The 18,918-nt window shown below is 37.2% G+C and overlaps 1 protein-coding gene across 1 annotated transcript in view; it reads right to left on the reverse strand.

Moving 5' to 3' along the window:
* Nucleotides 1-16,100: 16,100 nt before the first annotated feature.
* The window catches only part of STT3B (STT3 oligosaccharyltransferase complex catalytic subunit B), a 110,134-nt gene continuing 107,316 nt past the window's right edge, over nucleotides 16,101-18,918 (reverse strand). Inside the window, exon 16 of the mRNA XM_014840958.3 lies at nucleotides 16,101-17,725. Within this exon, the coding sequence (XP_014696444.2) occupies nucleotides 17,645-17,725 (81 nt within the window). The 3' untranslated portion in view covers nucleotides 16,101-17,644. The remainder of the gene's footprint in view (nucleotides 17,726-18,918) is intronic.

Genomic DNA, 18,918 nt, shown 5'->3' on the forward strand with positions numbered 1-18,918 from the left:
CAGATAATATTTGATTTCTTCTTTAATTTCTTCAATGATCCATTGTTTGTTCAGAAGCGTGTTGTTTAGTCTCCACATTTTTGCACCTTTCTCTGCTTTTTTCTTGTAGTTGATTTCTAGTTTAATAGCATTGTGATCAGAAAAGATGCTTGATATTATTTCAACTCTCTTGTATTTATTGATGTTTGCTTTGGTTCCCAAAATATGGTCAATCCTTGAGAATGTTCCATGTGCACTTGAGAAGAATGTGTAACCTGCTGTTTTTGCATGAAGTGTTCTATATATATCTATTAAGTCCATCTGGTCTAATTTTTCATTTAATTCTATTATTTCCCTGTTGATTTTCTGTCTGGATGTTCTGTCCATTGGTGTTAATGGGGTGTTGAGGTCCCCTACTATTATTGTATTGTTGTTGATGTCTTCTTTTAGTTCTATTAAGAGTTGCTTTACAAATTTTGGTGCTCCTGTGTTGGGTGCATATATATTTATAAGTGTTATGTCTTCTTGGTGGAGAGTCCCTTTTATTATTATATACTGTCCATCTTTATCTTTCTTTATCTGTTTTGCTTTGAAATCTACCTTGTCTGATATTAGTATAGCGACACCTGCTTTCTTTTGTTCATTATTAGCTTGGAGTATTGTTCTCCATCCCTTCACTCTGAGTCTGTGTTTGTCTTTGGGGCTGAGGTGTGTTTCCTGGAGGCAGCATATTGTTGGATCTTGTTCTTTGATCCATCCTGCCACTCTGTGTCTTTTGATTGGGGAGTTCAGTCCATTTACATTTAGAGTGATTATTGAGACGTGGGGGCCTACCACTACCATTTTGTGTCTTGTTTTCCGGTTTTCTTCAGTTTCCTTTGTTTCTCGTCCCATGGTTTAATCTGTTCTGATGTAGAGCTGCTACTCTCTGTTGTTGTCCTTCTACTTATCTCCTCTGCTCTTGGTTTTGTAGCCCCTTTCCTTTTTTGGATTTTTCAGGAATGAGGGTTTTCCTGAGGATTTCCTGAAGAGGAGGTTTTGTGGCAATGAACTCCCTTAATTTTTGTTTATCTGGGAAAGTTTTTATTTCTCCATCGTATTTGAAGGATATTTTCGCTGGGTAGAGAATTCTCGGCTGTAGATTTTTGTCCTTCAGATTTTTGAATATATCATTCCACTCTCTTCTAGCCTGTAAAGTTTCTGCTGAGAAATCTGCTGATAGCCTGATGGGGGTTCCTTTGTAGGTTAGTTTCTTTTGCCTGGCTGTCCTTAGTATTTTCTCCTTGTCGTGGACTTTTGCTAGCTTCACTACTATATGCCGTGGAGTTGGTCTTCTTGCATTGATAAAGTTTGGAGATCTGTTGGCTTCTGTCACCTGAAGATCCATCTCTCTCACCAGATTTGGGAAGTTCTCAGCCATTATTTCTTTGAGTAGGCTTTCTGCCCCTTTCTCCTTCTCTTCTCCCTCTGGTATACCTATAATCCTTACGTTGCATCTCCTAATTGTGTCTGATAATTCTCGGAGAGTTTCTTCATTTCTTTTTAGTCTTGCTTCTCTCTCCTCCTCTGCCTGCAGCAATTCTATATTGCCATCTTCCAAATTGCTAATTCTTTCCTCCATATTATCGGCCCTACTGTTCAGAGCATCTAGATTTTTCTTAATCTCCTGTATTGTGTTCTTCATTTCCAATATTTCTGTTTGGTTCTTCTTTATCGTATCAAACTCTTTTGTGACATAGCTCCTGAACTCGTTGAGTTGTCGGTCAGAATTCTCTCTTAACTCATTGAGTATTTTAATGATGGCTGTTTTGAAGTCCTCATCATTTAGGTTAAATATCTCATTTTCTTTGGGATTGTTTTCTGTGTATTTGTTACTTTCTTTCTGTTCTGGAGATTTAATGTATTTTTTCATATTGCTTGATGTTGTTGATTTGTGCCTCCGCATGGAGATAGAGTTTAGTTGCTCCTTTCACTTGTTTCAGCTGCTGCGGTGGGGGAGCAGCTGTTTATACTGCACCAAGCAGGAACCCTGTCTGCAATTGCTAGCTGGGCCTGGGCCCCTCCTCGTAGTCACAGTGGTCCTTTGGATTCCCTCCTCTGCCGTGGGGGCCGTCACAGGGGGGCTTCAGGCTGCTGGTGCCTACTGTTGCAGCCCACCTAGACGTGCTCCCTCCTTGGGGTCTGCAACGGTGTTATGGGCTTTTCCAGCGGTCAGGGGTGGGATCACTTATATTTTTCGCTCCGTCCCTGTCGGCACCCACAAAATCTCACTTGTCCACTATGGGTCGCAGGAGAGCTATTGGCATCTTCTACAGTCTGTGGTTAGTTCACCTAGCTATCCTACTTTTGTCCCGGGGTCTTCCAGCCTTGTGGCTGCCGGATGGGTGCTTTCTACTAGTGCTGTGCAGAGGCTTTCCCTGAGGTTGCTGTGAGCTTGTAGGGTTTCCCCCTAGGCTAGGGAGCTGGGTCGCTGGAACTCCCCCAGCCGCAGTCCTGTTCCCCAGGAACTCGGGGAGCCCTTTGCCCTGTCTTGGGGGATAGCCGGAGATCCTGATTTCAGTGGTAGCTGGTCAGCTGCTGCCCTGCCTGATATTCTCCTCTCCGGGACTCTCCCGGTATTGTGGATGCTGGGCGTGGCCCCTCCGGTAATAGCAGACAGAGAGTTTCGTCTGCTGCCCGGGCAGAACTCTGGAGCTTCCCCTCTGGGCTGTGGAGCCGGCCTCTGGAGCTTCCCCCAGCCCCAGTCGTCTCCGAGATCTCCGGCAATCCCTAGCCCCACGGGGCGGGCAACAGCAGCTGGGGGTCACCCCGCCCTCTGGGATTCTCTCCGGGACTTTCCAGGAATTGAATGCTGGTCGTGGCCCCTCCGCTAATGGCAGACAGAGAGTTTTGTCTGCTGCCTGGGCGGAACTCTGGAGCTTCCCCTCCAGGGTGTGGAGTCGGCCTCTGGAGCTTCACTCAGCCCCAGTCTGCTCGGAGATCTCCGGCAATCCCTAGCCCCACCGTGCAGGCAGTGGCAGCCGGGGGACCTCCGTACCCTCAGCGACTCTCTCTGGGACCCTCCGGGCGCCGCGAACACCAGGCGGGATCTCCCTGCCAATGGCGGGGAGAGACTCTCCCCGCGGGCCCAGGTGTGCAACTCCAAAGTTTCCCTCTGCGTTTAGGAGTAATTGCGGGGGGTTTAGGTAGGGTTCTGGTCACCTGTTTCCACCGTCGCTCCTCTGTTGTGTGCTCGCTCCTGCCCTAGATGTGTGTTGATCTTCTGGGGGTGTCCGTTGGAAGAAAGCCGCTTGCGGGTACTAGGCTGTTCGGTCGGGGTTGGAGAGTTTTCACCTATTTCCACATCCTCCTGGAGGAAAGTCCATCTGCCTTCCAATGTATAGTCGCGTGGGTCTCTCAGACGTCCTGAGATGCTGTCTGGATATCCTTTGTTAAGCGATAAGTGTCCAAATAATTGTAGACTCGAAGGGGGAGAGACAAAGAGGACTACTCACGGCGCCATCTTGGATCTCCTCGTCCAAAGTATTTAATTTTGATGAAGTCCAATTTGTCTTTTTTCTTTTGTATGTCATCCAAGAAATCATTGCCAAATCTAATTTCATGGAGCTTTTCCTCTGTGTTTTCTTCTAAGAATTTTATATTTTTATATTTTATTTTAGCTCTTGTGTTTCGGTTCTTGATCTATTTTAAGTTAATTTTTGTAATGGTGTTAGGTAAGGGTCCAACTTCATTATTTTGTGTATGGATATCCTGTTTTCCTGGATCATTTGTTGAAAAGACTTTCCTTCCCCCATTGAATGGTCTTGGTACCTTTATCAAAAATTATTTGACCATCTATGCAAAAGTTTATTCCTGGGCTTTCTATTCTATTCCATTGGTTTATGCCAGTACCAGGTTGTTTTGATTGCTGTAGCTTTGTAGTAAGTTTTGAAATCACGAAGTGTGAGACTTTCAAATTCTTTCTTTTTCAAGATTGTTTTGGCTATTAAGGGTCACTTGAGATTCCATATGAATTTTAGGATAGAATTTTCTAGTTTTGCTAAAAACATTGTTGGAATTTTGATAAGCATTGCATTCACTCTGTAGATTACCTCATGTAGTATTGTCATCTTAATAGTATTGTCTTCCAATCTGTGAACATAGGATGTCTTCCCATGTATTTATGTCTTTTGGAATATTTTGTAGTTTTCAGTATACAAGTCGTTTACCTCTTTAGTTTATTGCTAAGTATTTTACTCTTTCTGATGCTATTGCAAATGGAATTCCTTTCTCAATTTACTTTTTGGATTGTTTATTGTTAGCATACAGGAACAAGTGATTTTTATTTGTTGATTTTGTGTCCTGCAACTTTGCTGGGTTTATTAGTTCTGAGAGTTTTGTGTGGAATCTTTAGGGTTTTCCAGATATAAGATCATACCATCTGTGAATAGAAATAATTTTACTTTTTCCTTTCTAATTTGGAGGGCTTTTCTTTCTTTTTCTTGCCCAATTACCCTGGCTAGAACCTCTAATACTTAACTGGAAGTGGCAAACCTGGTATCCTTATCTTGTTCCTGATCTTAGAGGAAAAACTTGCAATCTTTTGTCATTGGATGTGTTAGTTGTGGCTTTTTTATATATGACCCTTTGTGTGTTGAGGTAGTTTCCTTCTATTCCTAGTTGTTGAGTGTTTTTATCATGAAAGGGTGTTGAATTTTGTCAAGTGCTTTTTCTGTGTCTATTGAGATGGTCATTTGTTTTTCTTCCTTTGTTCTGTTAATATGCGGTATATTACATTGATTTTGTATGTTCAACGGTCGTTGCATTGCAAGAATAAATCCCACTTGGTCATGGTGTATAATCCTTTTAATATGCTGTTGAATTTGCTTTGCTATTTTATTGATGATTTTTTCATCAATATTCATAAGGGATATTGTTCTGTAATTTTCTTATTGTAATGTCTTTTTCTGGCTTTGGTATCCGGGGTAATGCTGGCCTGATAGAATGTTAGGAAGTGTTCCCTTTTCAATTTTTTGGAAGAGTTTGAGAACGACTGATAGTTTTCTTTTTTGGGAGGTTTTAAATTACTGATAGAATTTCTTTCTAGTTAATAGATCTTGTTCATATTTTCTGTTTCTTTATGATTGTCTTGGTAGGCTGTGTGTTTCTAGGAATTTGTCCATTTCATCTAGGTTGTCCAATCTGTTGCTGTACAATTATTCAAAATACTCTTATAATCCTTTCATTTCTACAGAATTGGTAGTAATGCCCAAACTTTGTTTTCTGATTTTTTCTTAATCTAGCTAATAGTTTATCCATTTTGTTGATCTTTTAGAAGAACCAACTATTAGTTTCAGTTTTCTGTTCTCTATCTCTGCTCTAATCTTTCATTATTTCCTTCCTTCTGTTAGCTGTGAGTTTAGTTTGTTCTTTCATCAGGCTCAAAGTTAGGTTGTTGATTTGAGATCTTTAGGAATGTAAGCATTTATAGCTATATATGTCTTCTTAGCACTGCTTTTGCAGCATCCCATACATTTTGGTGTGTGTGTGTGGTTTTTTTTTTTTAAAGATTGGCACCTGAGCTAACAACTGTTGCCAATCTTTTTTTTTTTAATTCTCCCCAAAGCCCCCCAGTACATAGTTGTATGTTCTAGTTGTGAATGCCTCTGGTTGTGCTATGGGATGCTGCTGAGGCATGGCCCGACGAGTGGTGCCATGTGTGCGCCCAGGATCTGAATCGGCAACCCCTGGGCTGCTGAAGCAGAGCATGCGAACTTAGCCACTTGGCCTTGGGGCCAGCCCTGGTATGTGTGTTTTAATTTCATTTGTCTTAAGATATGTTCTAATTTCTCTTATTTCTTCTTGAGCCATTGGTTGTTAGAGTGTATTGTTTAATTTCCACATATTTGTGGATTTCTCAGTTTTCCTTCTGCTGTTGATTTCTAGTTTCATTATATTGTGATTGGAAAAGATACTTTGTATGATTACAGTCTTAAAATTTATTGACTTGTGGGCTAACATGCACACTTGAGGAAAATGTGTATTCTGGTGGTTTTGGGTGGAGTGATTTGTATATGTATGTTAAGTCTAATTGGCCTATGGTGCTCAAGTCTTCTGTTTTCTAATTGATCCTGTCTAGTTGTTTTATCCATTATTGATAGTGGGGTATTGACGTCTCCTGTTATTGTGGAGCTGTCTGTTTCTCCCTTCAATAAATGTTTGCTTCATATATTTTGCAGTTCTGATGTTTGGTGCATGTATGTTTTTAAGTTATATGTTCTAATGAATTGCTTCTTTTACCAATATATAATGTCCTTGTGTCTTGGAAGTTTTTGGCTGAGTTTATTTTGTCTGATATGAGTATAGCCACCCCTGCTCTCTTTTGTTACTATTTGCATATTTTTCCCATCCTTTCACTTCGAACATTGTGTTCTTAGATCTAAAGTGAATCTCTTGTAGACAGCATATAGATCATCTTGTTTTTAAATCCATTCTGCCAATTTATATCTTTTGATTGGGGAATTTTACCCATTTACTAAAAGTAATTACTGATAAGGACTTTTGCCATTTTGTTTTCTGTATGTCTTATAGCTTCATTGTCCTTCATTTCCTCCCTTATTGTCTTTAGTTGATTTTGTATAGTGATACATTTTTATTCCTTCCCCATTTTCTCTATATTCTAGTTATTTTCTTTGTGGTTACCAGAGGGATTAAATATAAAATCCTAAAGTTATAACAATCTATTTTAAATTAATACCAACTTCAATCACATACAAACACTTCTGTATAGCCCCACCCCTCTTTGTTATAGATGTCACAAATTACATCTTTTGTAATTATGTTTGTCTTTTAAATCCTGTGGAATGAAAAGTGGAGTTATGAACCAAAGTTATAATACTGGTTACCATATTTGTCTGTGTATTTACCTTTATATTTTTATTGTCTAAAGCCTTTCATTTCAACTTGAAGGACTTCATCATTGCTTGTAGGGCAGGTGTAGTGGTAGTAAACTCTCTCAGCTTTGCTTAACTAGAAAACAATTTCATGTTTGAAGGACAGTGTTGACAGGTTTAGAATTATTGGTTTAGTTTGTTTTCTTTTAGCTCTTATAAATATATCTTCCTCCTGGCTTCCCACGTTTCTACTGGGAAATCCACTGATAATCTTACTGAGCATTGCTTTTATATGACAAGTCACTTTTCTCTTGCTACTGTTGAGATTCTCTCTGCTTTTGGCTTTCAACAGTTTGTGTGATTCAGTGTGGTCGTGGGTTCCTTTGGGTTTAACCTACTTGGAGTTTGTTGAGCTTCTTGAATTTGTAGATGTCTGTCTTCCCTCAAATTTGGGAAGTTTCCTGCGGTTATTTCTTCTGTCTTGCTGCCCCTTTCCCTCTCTTTTTACCTCTGGGACTCCCATAGAGTTATAGTGGTCCATTTAATGATGCCCCATAGGCTTTTCTTTCTTTCTTTTTTTCCTCACATTTCTACAATTTTTTGTCTCCTGAGACCTAATAAGTTCAATTGATTTGCCGTCATGGTTCTTTCTTCTTCCTGTTTGAGTGTTGTTAAACCCCTCTAGTCAACTTTTCAATTCATTTATTTTTTGCAGCTCCAGAATTTTTTTCTAAAAAGATAAATTTCTATTTTAGTTGATTTTCTAACTTTGTACATGTTTTCCTTTAGCTCTTTGAGCATATTTGACATTTGGTTTAAAGTCTTTGTTTAGTACGTCTGATGCCTGTTTCTTAAGGATGATTTCTGCTACATTTTCTTCCTTTGAATGGGCCGTGTCTTTTCTTTGAAAATTGGGCATTTGAAAAAGTAACCATCTCTTTCAGTCTGTTCAAACTGGCTCTGTGCCAGGGAAGACATTCACTAATTTATAGGGTGTTTGAGCCCTGGGATTAGCCCAGGATGGAGGCTTAAGGTCCTGTCAGGTCTTTTCTGGGCATGTCTTGTCTGGGGCTGTGTGCTGTTTGATTCTTTCCTTATATATGGCTGTTTTTACATGTCTTAATTTTCCAGTTTTACCCCAGCTCCTTCTCAGGACCTTAGATGTCCTTTTGTCCCTCTACCTATAATTTCTTGCCCAGGCATCTACAGATCTGCTCTTCCTCCAGCTCTTATGAGTGGTGCCTCCCTCTTTCTGTCCCTTTTCCCAGCCTGAAATCTGAGCTATACCGCTTTTCCATATCTTAGGCAAGTTAGGTGATTAGTTAAGGACTATTCAGTTCTTCAGGCAGCCCTAGACACATTAGAATGTTGCAAATAAGCTCTGCTTTGCTTCCTCCTGTTTGAGAGAGGTCATTGGGAGTTGGGCTGCTGCTTTCTCCCAACCATGCCACACTGTGGAGGGGGTAGGGCGGGTGAATAAAAACACCATGAAATTTCCTACTGTTTTGAATGTGATTGATTAGGCATTTGTTCAGTTGCTATAGGCCACTGACGACTTATCTGGAGGCCCATAGTTAGTTATTTTAGCCAGTCTCTAATTGTCCCCCCCCCCCCGCCCCCGCTGGAGTTTCCAGAAAGGAATGAGGCCTGGTGCTTCCTAGCCTCCAACCTTGCCCTGATTTTGTGTGTGCAGTATAACACAAGCATAGTGTAAAAGTCAAATGTACAGTGTAATAAATTATTTTAAAGCACATGACTACAATCCAACTCAGGAAATGGAACATTGCCGTGACTCCAGAACCTCCCTACTTACTCATTCCTAACCAAATCTCCCATTATTCTCCCCTCACAAAGTTGACCATTCTTCCAACTTTGTGTGTAATCAATCCCACTTTGCTTTATAGCTTTAACATGATGTATACATTCCTAAACAATATATTAGTTTTGCCTATTTTTGAACTGTATATAAATGGAATTGTGTTACATATCCTTTGGTCTGGCTTTTTACTTCAAATTATTTTTAAATCACCAATGTTATCCCTTCAAAATGTAGTTTATTCTTTTCCCTTCTATAATATTCCATTATATTAACATACTATCAATTTATTTCAGCTATTTTTGACAGATTTAGGAGTACAATTGCTGGGACATGGGGATGTGTATCTTCAGCTGCATCAGCTAATGCTGAAAAGTTTGCCAGAGTGGTTTTAACAGTTTAAGTTCCTACTGGCAATGTATGAGAGTTTGTTTTTTGCACATCCTAATACTTATTTACACATTTTAGCTAACTTGGTGGGTATGTTCCTTTTCATGTATTTATGAAATATATGCCATTTGGATTTCTTGTTAAGGACTAATCAAAACCTTGTATGTTTTTTCCTAAGAGTTCTTTATATATTCTGGGTATTGTGGTATTCATCCTATGTCAGTTGCAGGTTCGGTGACAATACATCCTCATTTGCCCAAGATACCCAGTGTGTGCCTGTGGTCCCAGGGTAAATATTAAAATGCCATTGAACAAAGGTGTAGAACTCACATTACCTGATTTCAAGACTTACTGAAAAGCTACAGTTAATCAAGACAGTGTGGTATTTGTGTGAGAACACACATAGACCAATGGAACATAATAGAGAATTCAGAAATAGATCAACACATTTTTGGTCAGTTTGTTTTCTACGAAGATGCCAACTGAATGGGAGAAATAATAGTCTTTTCAACGAATGGTGTTGGCTCCACTGGATAAAAAAATTCATACCTCAAGCCATATACAAAAATTAACTCAATAGATTGCAGACCTAAAAGTTAATTCTATATAGACCAATGATACAAAATGGGGGATTCTATTTTTTATATTTCCTGGGGAAAGGGCAGTAATAGAAGCTTGACTAGTGCCCACCTTCTGCATTGTTAGTGTAGCCTTTTCATCAATAGCTAGAACCACAGAAACATTTTAAATATATATTTATTTCCTTCAGCAGGATACAGGCCTGAGTTCTGATCCATGTTGGTCTAATGAAGAATAGATGATGTTTGTCTATCCAGCTTGTCTGCATAATTAAGATAGTGTACTGAGGTCAGGAGAATGCACTGTTGTCACAGTCACTCTGGCCGCCATTTGATCTTGTTTTCAATCTCATTAGCTCCAGCTTTCACTGAAGCCGATTTCACAAAAGCAGACACTCGATATTCTAATCAAAATGCTTCTAGGCTCTTTCTAAAATTTAAAAAATAATGGCAACTCTAAGAAAATTCTATATTTTCTAAGTAAATAAAATATTAAGAGATTAATACAAATTTTGTGCCTCCCAGAGACAGATAGTCATAATGTGTAGCTATGAGACAGCAAAACAGAGGTGAAGTTCTAAGAAACAGATTAAATGCTATATATGTTTTAGGATCCGAAGGACCATAGATAATTTCATTTCTAATATTTTACTTTTTTTTTTTTTTAAAAAAAAAAGCTGGGCACCTGAGCTAACATCTGTTGCCAGTCTTCTTTTTTTCTTCTTCTCTCCAAAGCCCCCAAGTACGTGGTCGTATATTCTAGTTGTAGGTTTTTCTGGCTCTGCTATGTGGGATGCTGCCTCAGCATGGCTTGATGAGCAGTCCTAGGTCTGTGTCCGGGATCCAAACTGGCAAAACCCTGGGCTGCTGAAGCTGGAGCGCACAAACTTACCCACTCGGCCTCAGGGCCAGCCCATATTTTACTTCTGATAGTAGTGGACTAGGGAGTTTGGACCAACTCCCTGGCTAAGAACACTTGCTCTAAGACTTCTAGAACTAAGTATCACCAGGCCACAATCTAGGAAATGGAAATCCCAAGAGACACGCTTAGCATTTGGGGCCATTTTTTCCCTAGAAATTGGCAGAGACTAGACAGCAATTCAGTAACCTTGTAGAACTAGGACAAATGTTGGTATTGAAATCTGTGTGGGTGAGGTCCTTGAAGAATTTCAGCCTGGGAATAATGAACTAACCTAACCCTTACAAGGATGGTAGGCTAGCTTTGTATAGCATATTATCAATCATCACTTAAATTGGGTAAGGGGATTCTGGCATGCTATTTTCCCTAGGTACCTAGCAGAAACAAAATCCTCTATAAAGGAAAATATCTTCCTACGCCTAAACTTAAACAATTTCTTAAATATGTCTAGAACACAAAAAACTCCTGTACATTAGGAGATAAGATCACATGAACAACCAGCGGGGACAGACAGACAGACAGACACACACACACACAAATACACACAATACAAACACCCACAAGAGCTCTAGATAGTGGATTTATCAAACACAAAATAATTATGCTATTTAAATAAAAGAAGATTGAGCATGTCAGTGGGTCAGCTGTAAACCATAAAAAGAAACATTGGGGATGGGAGATAAATTCTGGAATTGAAAAGTAGCATAAGCAAGATGAACTCAATGGAGGGGTTTAACATCACAGTAGCCATAATTGATGGCAGAATTGAGTTAGGAGTAAATACACAGAATGGAGAGGCAAAAGTAGAGACAGCCAATAAAGAAGGTCTAATAACGTTTAATTGGAGTCTCACAAGGAGAGCAGAGAGAGAATGCGGCAGATTTAAAGAGATAATTGAGACTTTTTAAAAAACTGATGAAAACCAACAAGCTACAAATCAAAAAAGTTCAACAGATCCAAAGTAGGGTTCATAAGGACGAAAAAGATATATCAGGCAAACATCTTAAATAACACTATTATTAATCAGACAAAATAGTCTTTAACAAAAGCATTACTGAAAGTCTGATATTTCTGAAAATCAAAAATTCAATTCACCAATGAAATGTTCCAAATGTATATACACCTAATAATATGGGTTCAAAACATATAAAGAAAAAACTATGATAGTATACGATTTCAATACATCCTTCTCAGCAAATAACAGAACAAGCTTCAGAGAGATTATGGTATATATATTTTGGACCACAGAGCAAATTTCAACCATTTTCCAAGAATTAAAATTATAGAGTATCCAACTATAATGTAATTAAGGTAGAGATTGATAATAAGAGGATAACTAGAAAACCACTATATTTGAAAATCAAGAAACATCTAACCCATAGTTCAAAGAAGAAAATACAATAGAAATTAAAATATGCATTAAACTGAATGACAGTTCACATCAAAACTTGAGAATGGAATTTAAACTATGCTTGAAGTAAATCTGTAACTTGAAATTCCTATATTATGAAAAGACGAAATCAACACGTTAAGTTAAAAAGAACACCTCTCTTCCAAGGAAATAAAAGGAAATTAACACAAATTAATGAAATTTAAAAAAATACCATGGAAAATGTCAACAAAGCCATAAAATGGTCTTTGAAAGAAAAAACAGGCTAACAAAATTGGTAAAAACTGCAAAGGAAAATGAGGAACAAGGTAATGAGGGAGACAGAAGAAACAAAGAGAAAGAGATGGGGATGCAAGAAGAAAAAAGAAAACCAATCTCAGGGATGAAAAGGACATCACTATAGAATCTGCACACGTTATTAATAGTCAAGTCATATCAGCGACAATTTTACATTAATCTATTTGAAAATGTAGATGAAATTGACAAATCCCTTGAAAAACACAACTTACCAAACTGACATAAGGAATAAAAAGCCCAAATGATCCTGTGGCTGTAAAATGATTCAATCTGTAATTAAAGACCCATGCACAAAGAAAAATGCAAGCCAAAATGGTTTCACCAAGTTCTATCAAACATTGATGATTATTCCAGGAATGCAAATTTAGTTTATCATAGTGAACAAAAAGTCTCGGTAATTCACTCTATTAACAGAATAAGGAGAAAAATTAAAATCATCTCAACAAATGAAGGAAAAAAACACTTGATAAACCAAAACTCATCATAAAAACTCATAGAAAACTGGGAAAAATATGTTCTCAATCTGATCAAAGATATCTACAGAATATCTACAGTAAACATAAAGGAGAGACATCAAAAATTTCCTGTGTGAGATAGGGAACAAGACACGGATGTTACCTTTTCCATGCAGTACTATACTGGATGTCCCAACTAGTGCAGCAAAAGCGAGAAAATTATATATATAACCATTTGAAAGGGAGAAATAAAACTGCCATTACTCTCAGATTATGATGGCATATGTTTATAATAAAAGATAATCTGAATAAATAGTTAGAATGAATTTAATAGTTGAGTACAATTTCAACATAAAACCAACTTTCTCTATACTGACAATTGGAAAATAAAATTTAAGACAGTATTTACCAAAAAGTAACATATACCTTGTAATAAAACTTATGAAAATGTGCAAGATTTAAAAACTATAAAACAGAGATTAAAGATGACTTAGACCTATATAAATTGAAGGATATGTCACATTAATAGAAAAAAGACTTGAAAGGTTAAAAATGCCCAATCAAAAGCGCGACAAGCTTTGTCTTTTTTTGGTGTTACTTAACAACCTGGTTCTAAAATTTATATAAAAAAGCAAAGGGCCATAACCAGCTAAGACAAATTTAAAGAACAAGGTGGGGATGGGAGAGGGACTTGCTTTCCCATATCTTAATTATCTTAAAGCTATACTTAGTCAACACACAAAGGTAAGAACTCTCTGGACTATGACATAGAATTGGAGAATATACTCATATGGACACTTGATTTACTGCCAAAGGAGTATTGCAGAGCTGTAGGAAAAAGGATAGTCTTTCCAATAAATGCTACACAGATAATTAGGTATACATACGCAAAAAACAAAACAAAAAATGATTCACACCGTACTCAACAAATGAATTCCAGGCAGACTGCAAAGCTAAGTATAAAAGATAAAACAAAAAATTTTCTGGGAAAGAATAGTAGACTATCATCTTCACATCTTGGGTTAGGAATAGACTTTTTAAACAGGGCATAAAAAGCTATAGGCACACAGAAGATTGAAAGGACCACATTAAAATAATGAATTCCTAGGCAGTCTGTAACACAAATGATGCAAGACTTATATACAAGATATATAAAGAATTCCTACTGATAAAATAAAAATTAAAAAAAGAAAAAGAGACTGGAACCAAAACCTTATTAAAAAGGGGATTTCCAAATGATTAACCTCATTAGCAACCTGGAAAAGGCAAATTAAACACGATGAGAAATCACTGTTCACCCACCAGACAGGCCAAATTAAAAAGACTAGCAAGCGCTGATTACAATGTGGGAGTAGTAAGGACCTTCACATCCCACTCAGCAATTCTACTTTATCAGGTAAATACCCACAAAAATGTATACACATAAGCTCCGAGAAAGATGTAAAAGAATATTCCTACAGCATTATTTGTAACATCCTCAAACTGGAAACAATGTAAATATCCACCAACAATAGAATGGGAATGGGAAGGGGTGTGTGTGTGTGTGTGTGTGTGAGATAACGGAATACTATGTAATACAATGAAAATAAACTTAGAGCTGCATGCAACATTCTGGATGCATTTCGCAAAAACTGAGCAGCAGCTAGATACAAAAAAATACATACTTTGATTCCATTTATATTGCTCAAAGAATAGGTGCAATTAAACATTATGTTTAGAGAGAAATACTGAATTGTTAAAATCAGAAATCAAAATAATTACCATAAAAACTAATAGAGTGATTACCTTCTGAAGAGGAAGGGGGACAGGCCAGTGACTGGAAGGGGGCATGAGGAAGCTTCTGGAGTACTGGCAGTGTTCTGTTCTCTGGAGCTGGGCTGTGGTTACAAAGTTGCTTGTTTTGTGGTAATTCACCAAAGTGTACATTTTTGTGTTCTTCTTTGTGTTACATTTCATAATTAAAAAAAGTTTACTTTAAAAGAAAAATTAGAGGGGCTGGCCCCGTGGCCGAGTGGTTAAGTTCGCACGCTCCGCTGCAGGTGGCCCAGTGTTTCGTTGGTTCGAATCCTGGGCGCGGACATGGCACTGCTCATCAAACCACGCTGAGGCAGCGTCCCACATGCCACAACTAGAAGGACCCACAACGAAGAATATACAACTATGTACTGGGGGGCTTTGGGGAGAAAAAGGAAAAATAAAATCTTTAAAAAAAAAAAAAAGAAAAATTAGTCATTATGACATTTCTTTACTTGTTGCTGTCTCAATTTCCTACTGTCTCAGTTGCAGACTGCTGTTGAGCTCTCCATTTATTCATTACTCCTCAACTGAGGATTATGGGCAGCAAGACAGATGTCGGACAAAACCCACATCAAGAAGCAGCAGTTCGAGCCAGATGAAGAGAACTGGGGAGACTGGTTGCATAACAATGTGAACATACTCAACACGACTAAACTGTGCACTTAAAAATAGTTAAGGTGGTGAATCTTATGTTATATATATTTTACCACAATTAAAAAAAAGGTACAGTTGCTCCAGATTTCATGATCTTATGGTTGCTTAGCTATGGACACACTAACACTCTACAGGACGCTTTTATACTATCTAGACCTCTGGCCTCTTGGTCATAGCTTACAGACTCAAATGAAGTCAAAACGCTACAAATGGAAACTCAAGTAGGTAACAACGTAAGTCTGAAAACTGAATTTTATCTTTGGACTTGCTGCCTCACTGTCTTATTTATACTACAGAGCACTCAGTTTTGTTCAATTCTAAGATACGGAACAAACCCAAAAGCTGTTTTATAGTCTAAAACTTCAAGGTCATGATCTTTAATACCTCCCTCTGTGATGTACAGTGTCAGTGATCACACATGAAATAAATTTAAAGATGTAAAGCTTATTCTGAGACAATTATCCTATATTCCAAGGTATTTAAACTACTATAATTAATTTCACTTTTTTTTCCTACAACAAAAACCACAAATGTGGTTACAAATACAGCGTTTTATTAAGGCAATCTACTGAACCAAAATGTTTCCTAAAACTATGAAAGGTGAGGGATCATTCCTGCTCTTAATGAGAAAATTCTACAATGAAGATAACTGATTAAATACCAGAACTTTCTGGAACAGGGCTTTTGTTAGAGTACTATCCTCATTTAAATGGAGATAAAATTCCTATTTGGCTAGGTGTCTTCTCCCTCACTCACCCATAAAAAGTCAAAATGAGATTTCATTCTGGGGTAGAGAGAAGGCAAAATAAAATAGTAGGTCTAAGTTGAACTAATCTAGCACTTCTTTTCTACACATATTCTCTAAAACCTTTGTAAGAGTGAACAAAGAAGGAAGTATACATTCAGTACTCTGTAACTCCTTTCAAAAATAAAAGATTCATAAAAGACAACAATTAACACAAAATTTGAATTAACTTTATTTCCCCTACAGTCAACAACTTCTCTGCATTGAATTTTAAAGCAACAAAGTAAAATAAAATCCCCCAAATAACAAGGTATCAGAAATCCAGATTTAGGTACACTTTATTTGTGAAAATGTTCAGCCATTTTATTGGTCTGTAAAAGAACCATCATCTGGGTCAAAAAGGAATTTTATAAATCAAAGAATATTCTACACTTTGGAAAAGAAAATCAGCAGTAACATTCTCACTGAATATCGTAAATTACACTTTTCTTCATAAAAGGTACATACTATTCTGCACTTTTCCACCAAAAGCAGTGGTGTAAGTTATGCTTGTTTATATAAAAAAAAGTCATATCCTGTGGCAGGAAAACTCTCTTTCACTTTTACTAAACAACTGGAGAAAATTTTCAAGTCTATATAAAGTTGCCTTTAAGCTGGAAAGTGAACATGTTCAATCTCCATTTATATTTTAGTGCATTTTTTGACAATTGTCACATTTTTAATAAAAGTAAGAAAATGCATATAGCATTAAAGAGTGTTTCATCAAATGCTTAAGGGATTAAAAAAATATGGAGTGGAGGACGATCATTGTGACGGATGAAACTGTTATAAAATGAGAGAAATGCAGGCGAAGTTTACAAATCCTTTGTCATTTTGAAGAGTCACAGAAAATGAACTTTGGATACCTGTCCACTTTAAGGGTTTTTTCCTTAATCTTTTGCACGTAAACATAGTGCTAACCTCAGTACTAAGATACCAAACTTCATTCTAGTAAGCAAAGTTCTGTGCAGTTGCCATGATTGCCAAAGGATATAAATTTAGCCCTTGAATGAAGAACATATGAGATCTGCTCTGTAAGTACCTGGTGAAAACAACTGCTGACAGCAGCAATAATGTGTCAACATAACTACTTGAATCGATTAGTTACTCAGAGGTCTATCTCTGAAACAGCAGCTTCTTCTTAGAGCAAATGGTAAGCAACAGAAAATGTACATTTGATGAAACATTCTTTGCATTGGAGAAACATGAAAATAAATATAGTTCAAGGAAGTATAGTTACTTTTCTAATACCTCTTTCTCAGACCTGTACTAGTTTACTGGTTCAAGAAGCTCGCATCACATTTGTCATTTGTATTTTACATATTGCTATTTGGGTAGTTCAAATAAAATGCAGGTCTTGTAAAAGAACAAAAACATTGACAAGTATGCATGTGCCAGGGACCAAATTAGAGGGTTCTTTGGTGCAATTAGTCCAAATTCTCAGATTTGAAGGATAATATGTACCAATAAAAAAAATCTGCTGTTAGACATTTACAGCAGTGCTCTGTCTTGCTTCACATTACAAATTGAAAACAGCTGTTCTCAATAAGCCAATTTTATTTTTTAAATCAGGCATCGCCAGAAAATTTGTACATTAACCTGGACCAGTGATGGTTCTGTACCCTCTGTTGCTGTGAAACATGACATGAGCTAAAGGCAAAGACCGGTTCTCACAAGGACAACTGCTTCAAGTCAGGAACCAGAACAGTGTATTTAAACAGTCTTCTTAGATATTTTCTTGCCTTTCTTAAAAACTAGCTTATTTTTAATGTAGCCACGCTTCCTTTTTGTAGTCTAAAAAGAAAAGAGAACACATGTTGTTAGTGGTTTCCTACAGATTAAAAAAATATAAACACACACAGTTTACTGCACTGTGATTGATAAAGACTGTCTTAATAAGCCCTTAGCTCTTCCTATGGCTGGACTCCTTGAATAGTCAATGAGCATCACTAACTCTTCTACGCAGAGGACACGAAGAGATCCAAGATGAACTGGACTAGATCCCTAGCTTTAAGGTCAAAGAACTACCAAAGCATTCCTCAAATGCATATCATATATTCTGCACCATTAGTTGAATGAACCCCCACCTCCCCTCTCAATCAATAAATGCTTAGCTGGAATAATTACTCACATGTCCAGGCATGATAGAAAATAACATTAGACTAAGAAATAAGAAAATATTAATGCTGCTCCTAGTTTAGCTTCCAAGAATTAGCTGTATGTCAGAAATAACAAATTGGTAACTTTGGGGGTCCCAGTATTCTCATCTGTAAAATGAAGATGATTGTACCTATTCTACACACATGAAAGAGAAATAAAATTACTTGGCACATTCTCCAATTTAGGTAGGAAAATAAGTACCTAAAAATGAAAAACAAAACAAAAACCAAACATCAAGAAAAAAGCCCAACATTCCTTGAGTTTCATAGATCTTTTAAAAATAACACATTTTTCTTAACGGTTCAGGCTCCCACTAAAATACTTTCAACAGATGTTTTCTAGTATAAGAAGCAAAATTACTACAAATGCAGTGGTAGAAATTGCTGCAAAAATGTTTGCTATGTTAGAATCCTACAAGATAAATCATACAGACACAATGTGTCTGCCCATCTGACATATCCATAGATAGTGAAGAAAGCAAGTATTTTTTGGAAACAAGCAATTTAATGCACCATCAAAGCACTGGGTTAGCAGAGGCTGAAGATTCAGGAGATTGACCACTCAATTCAATTTTCACATTTAAATACAACTCATGGAGGAGGTTTCAGAATCTTAGAATAAATGCTCCATCGTGCACATTTATTTATGATGTTCAGTTTAAAGCACTTTATAATTTTTTCTAACAGGGACAAGAATACAAGGCAAAATGCAATCCTTCTTAAAGTTACAAAAATTAGTTACTGCTAACTTGTCCACAATATATGTTACCTTATTATTAACTTATTTTATTAAGGCAAAAAGTAAAAAATTTCAGAGGACACAATTTT

This window comes from Equus asinus, chromosome 21 (assembly GCF_041296235.1).
Source record: "Equus asinus isolate D_3611 breed Donkey chromosome 21, EquAss-T2T_v2, whole genome shotgun sequence".
NCBI lineage: Eukaryota > Metazoa > Chordata > Mammalia > Perissodactyla > Equidae > Equus > Equus asinus.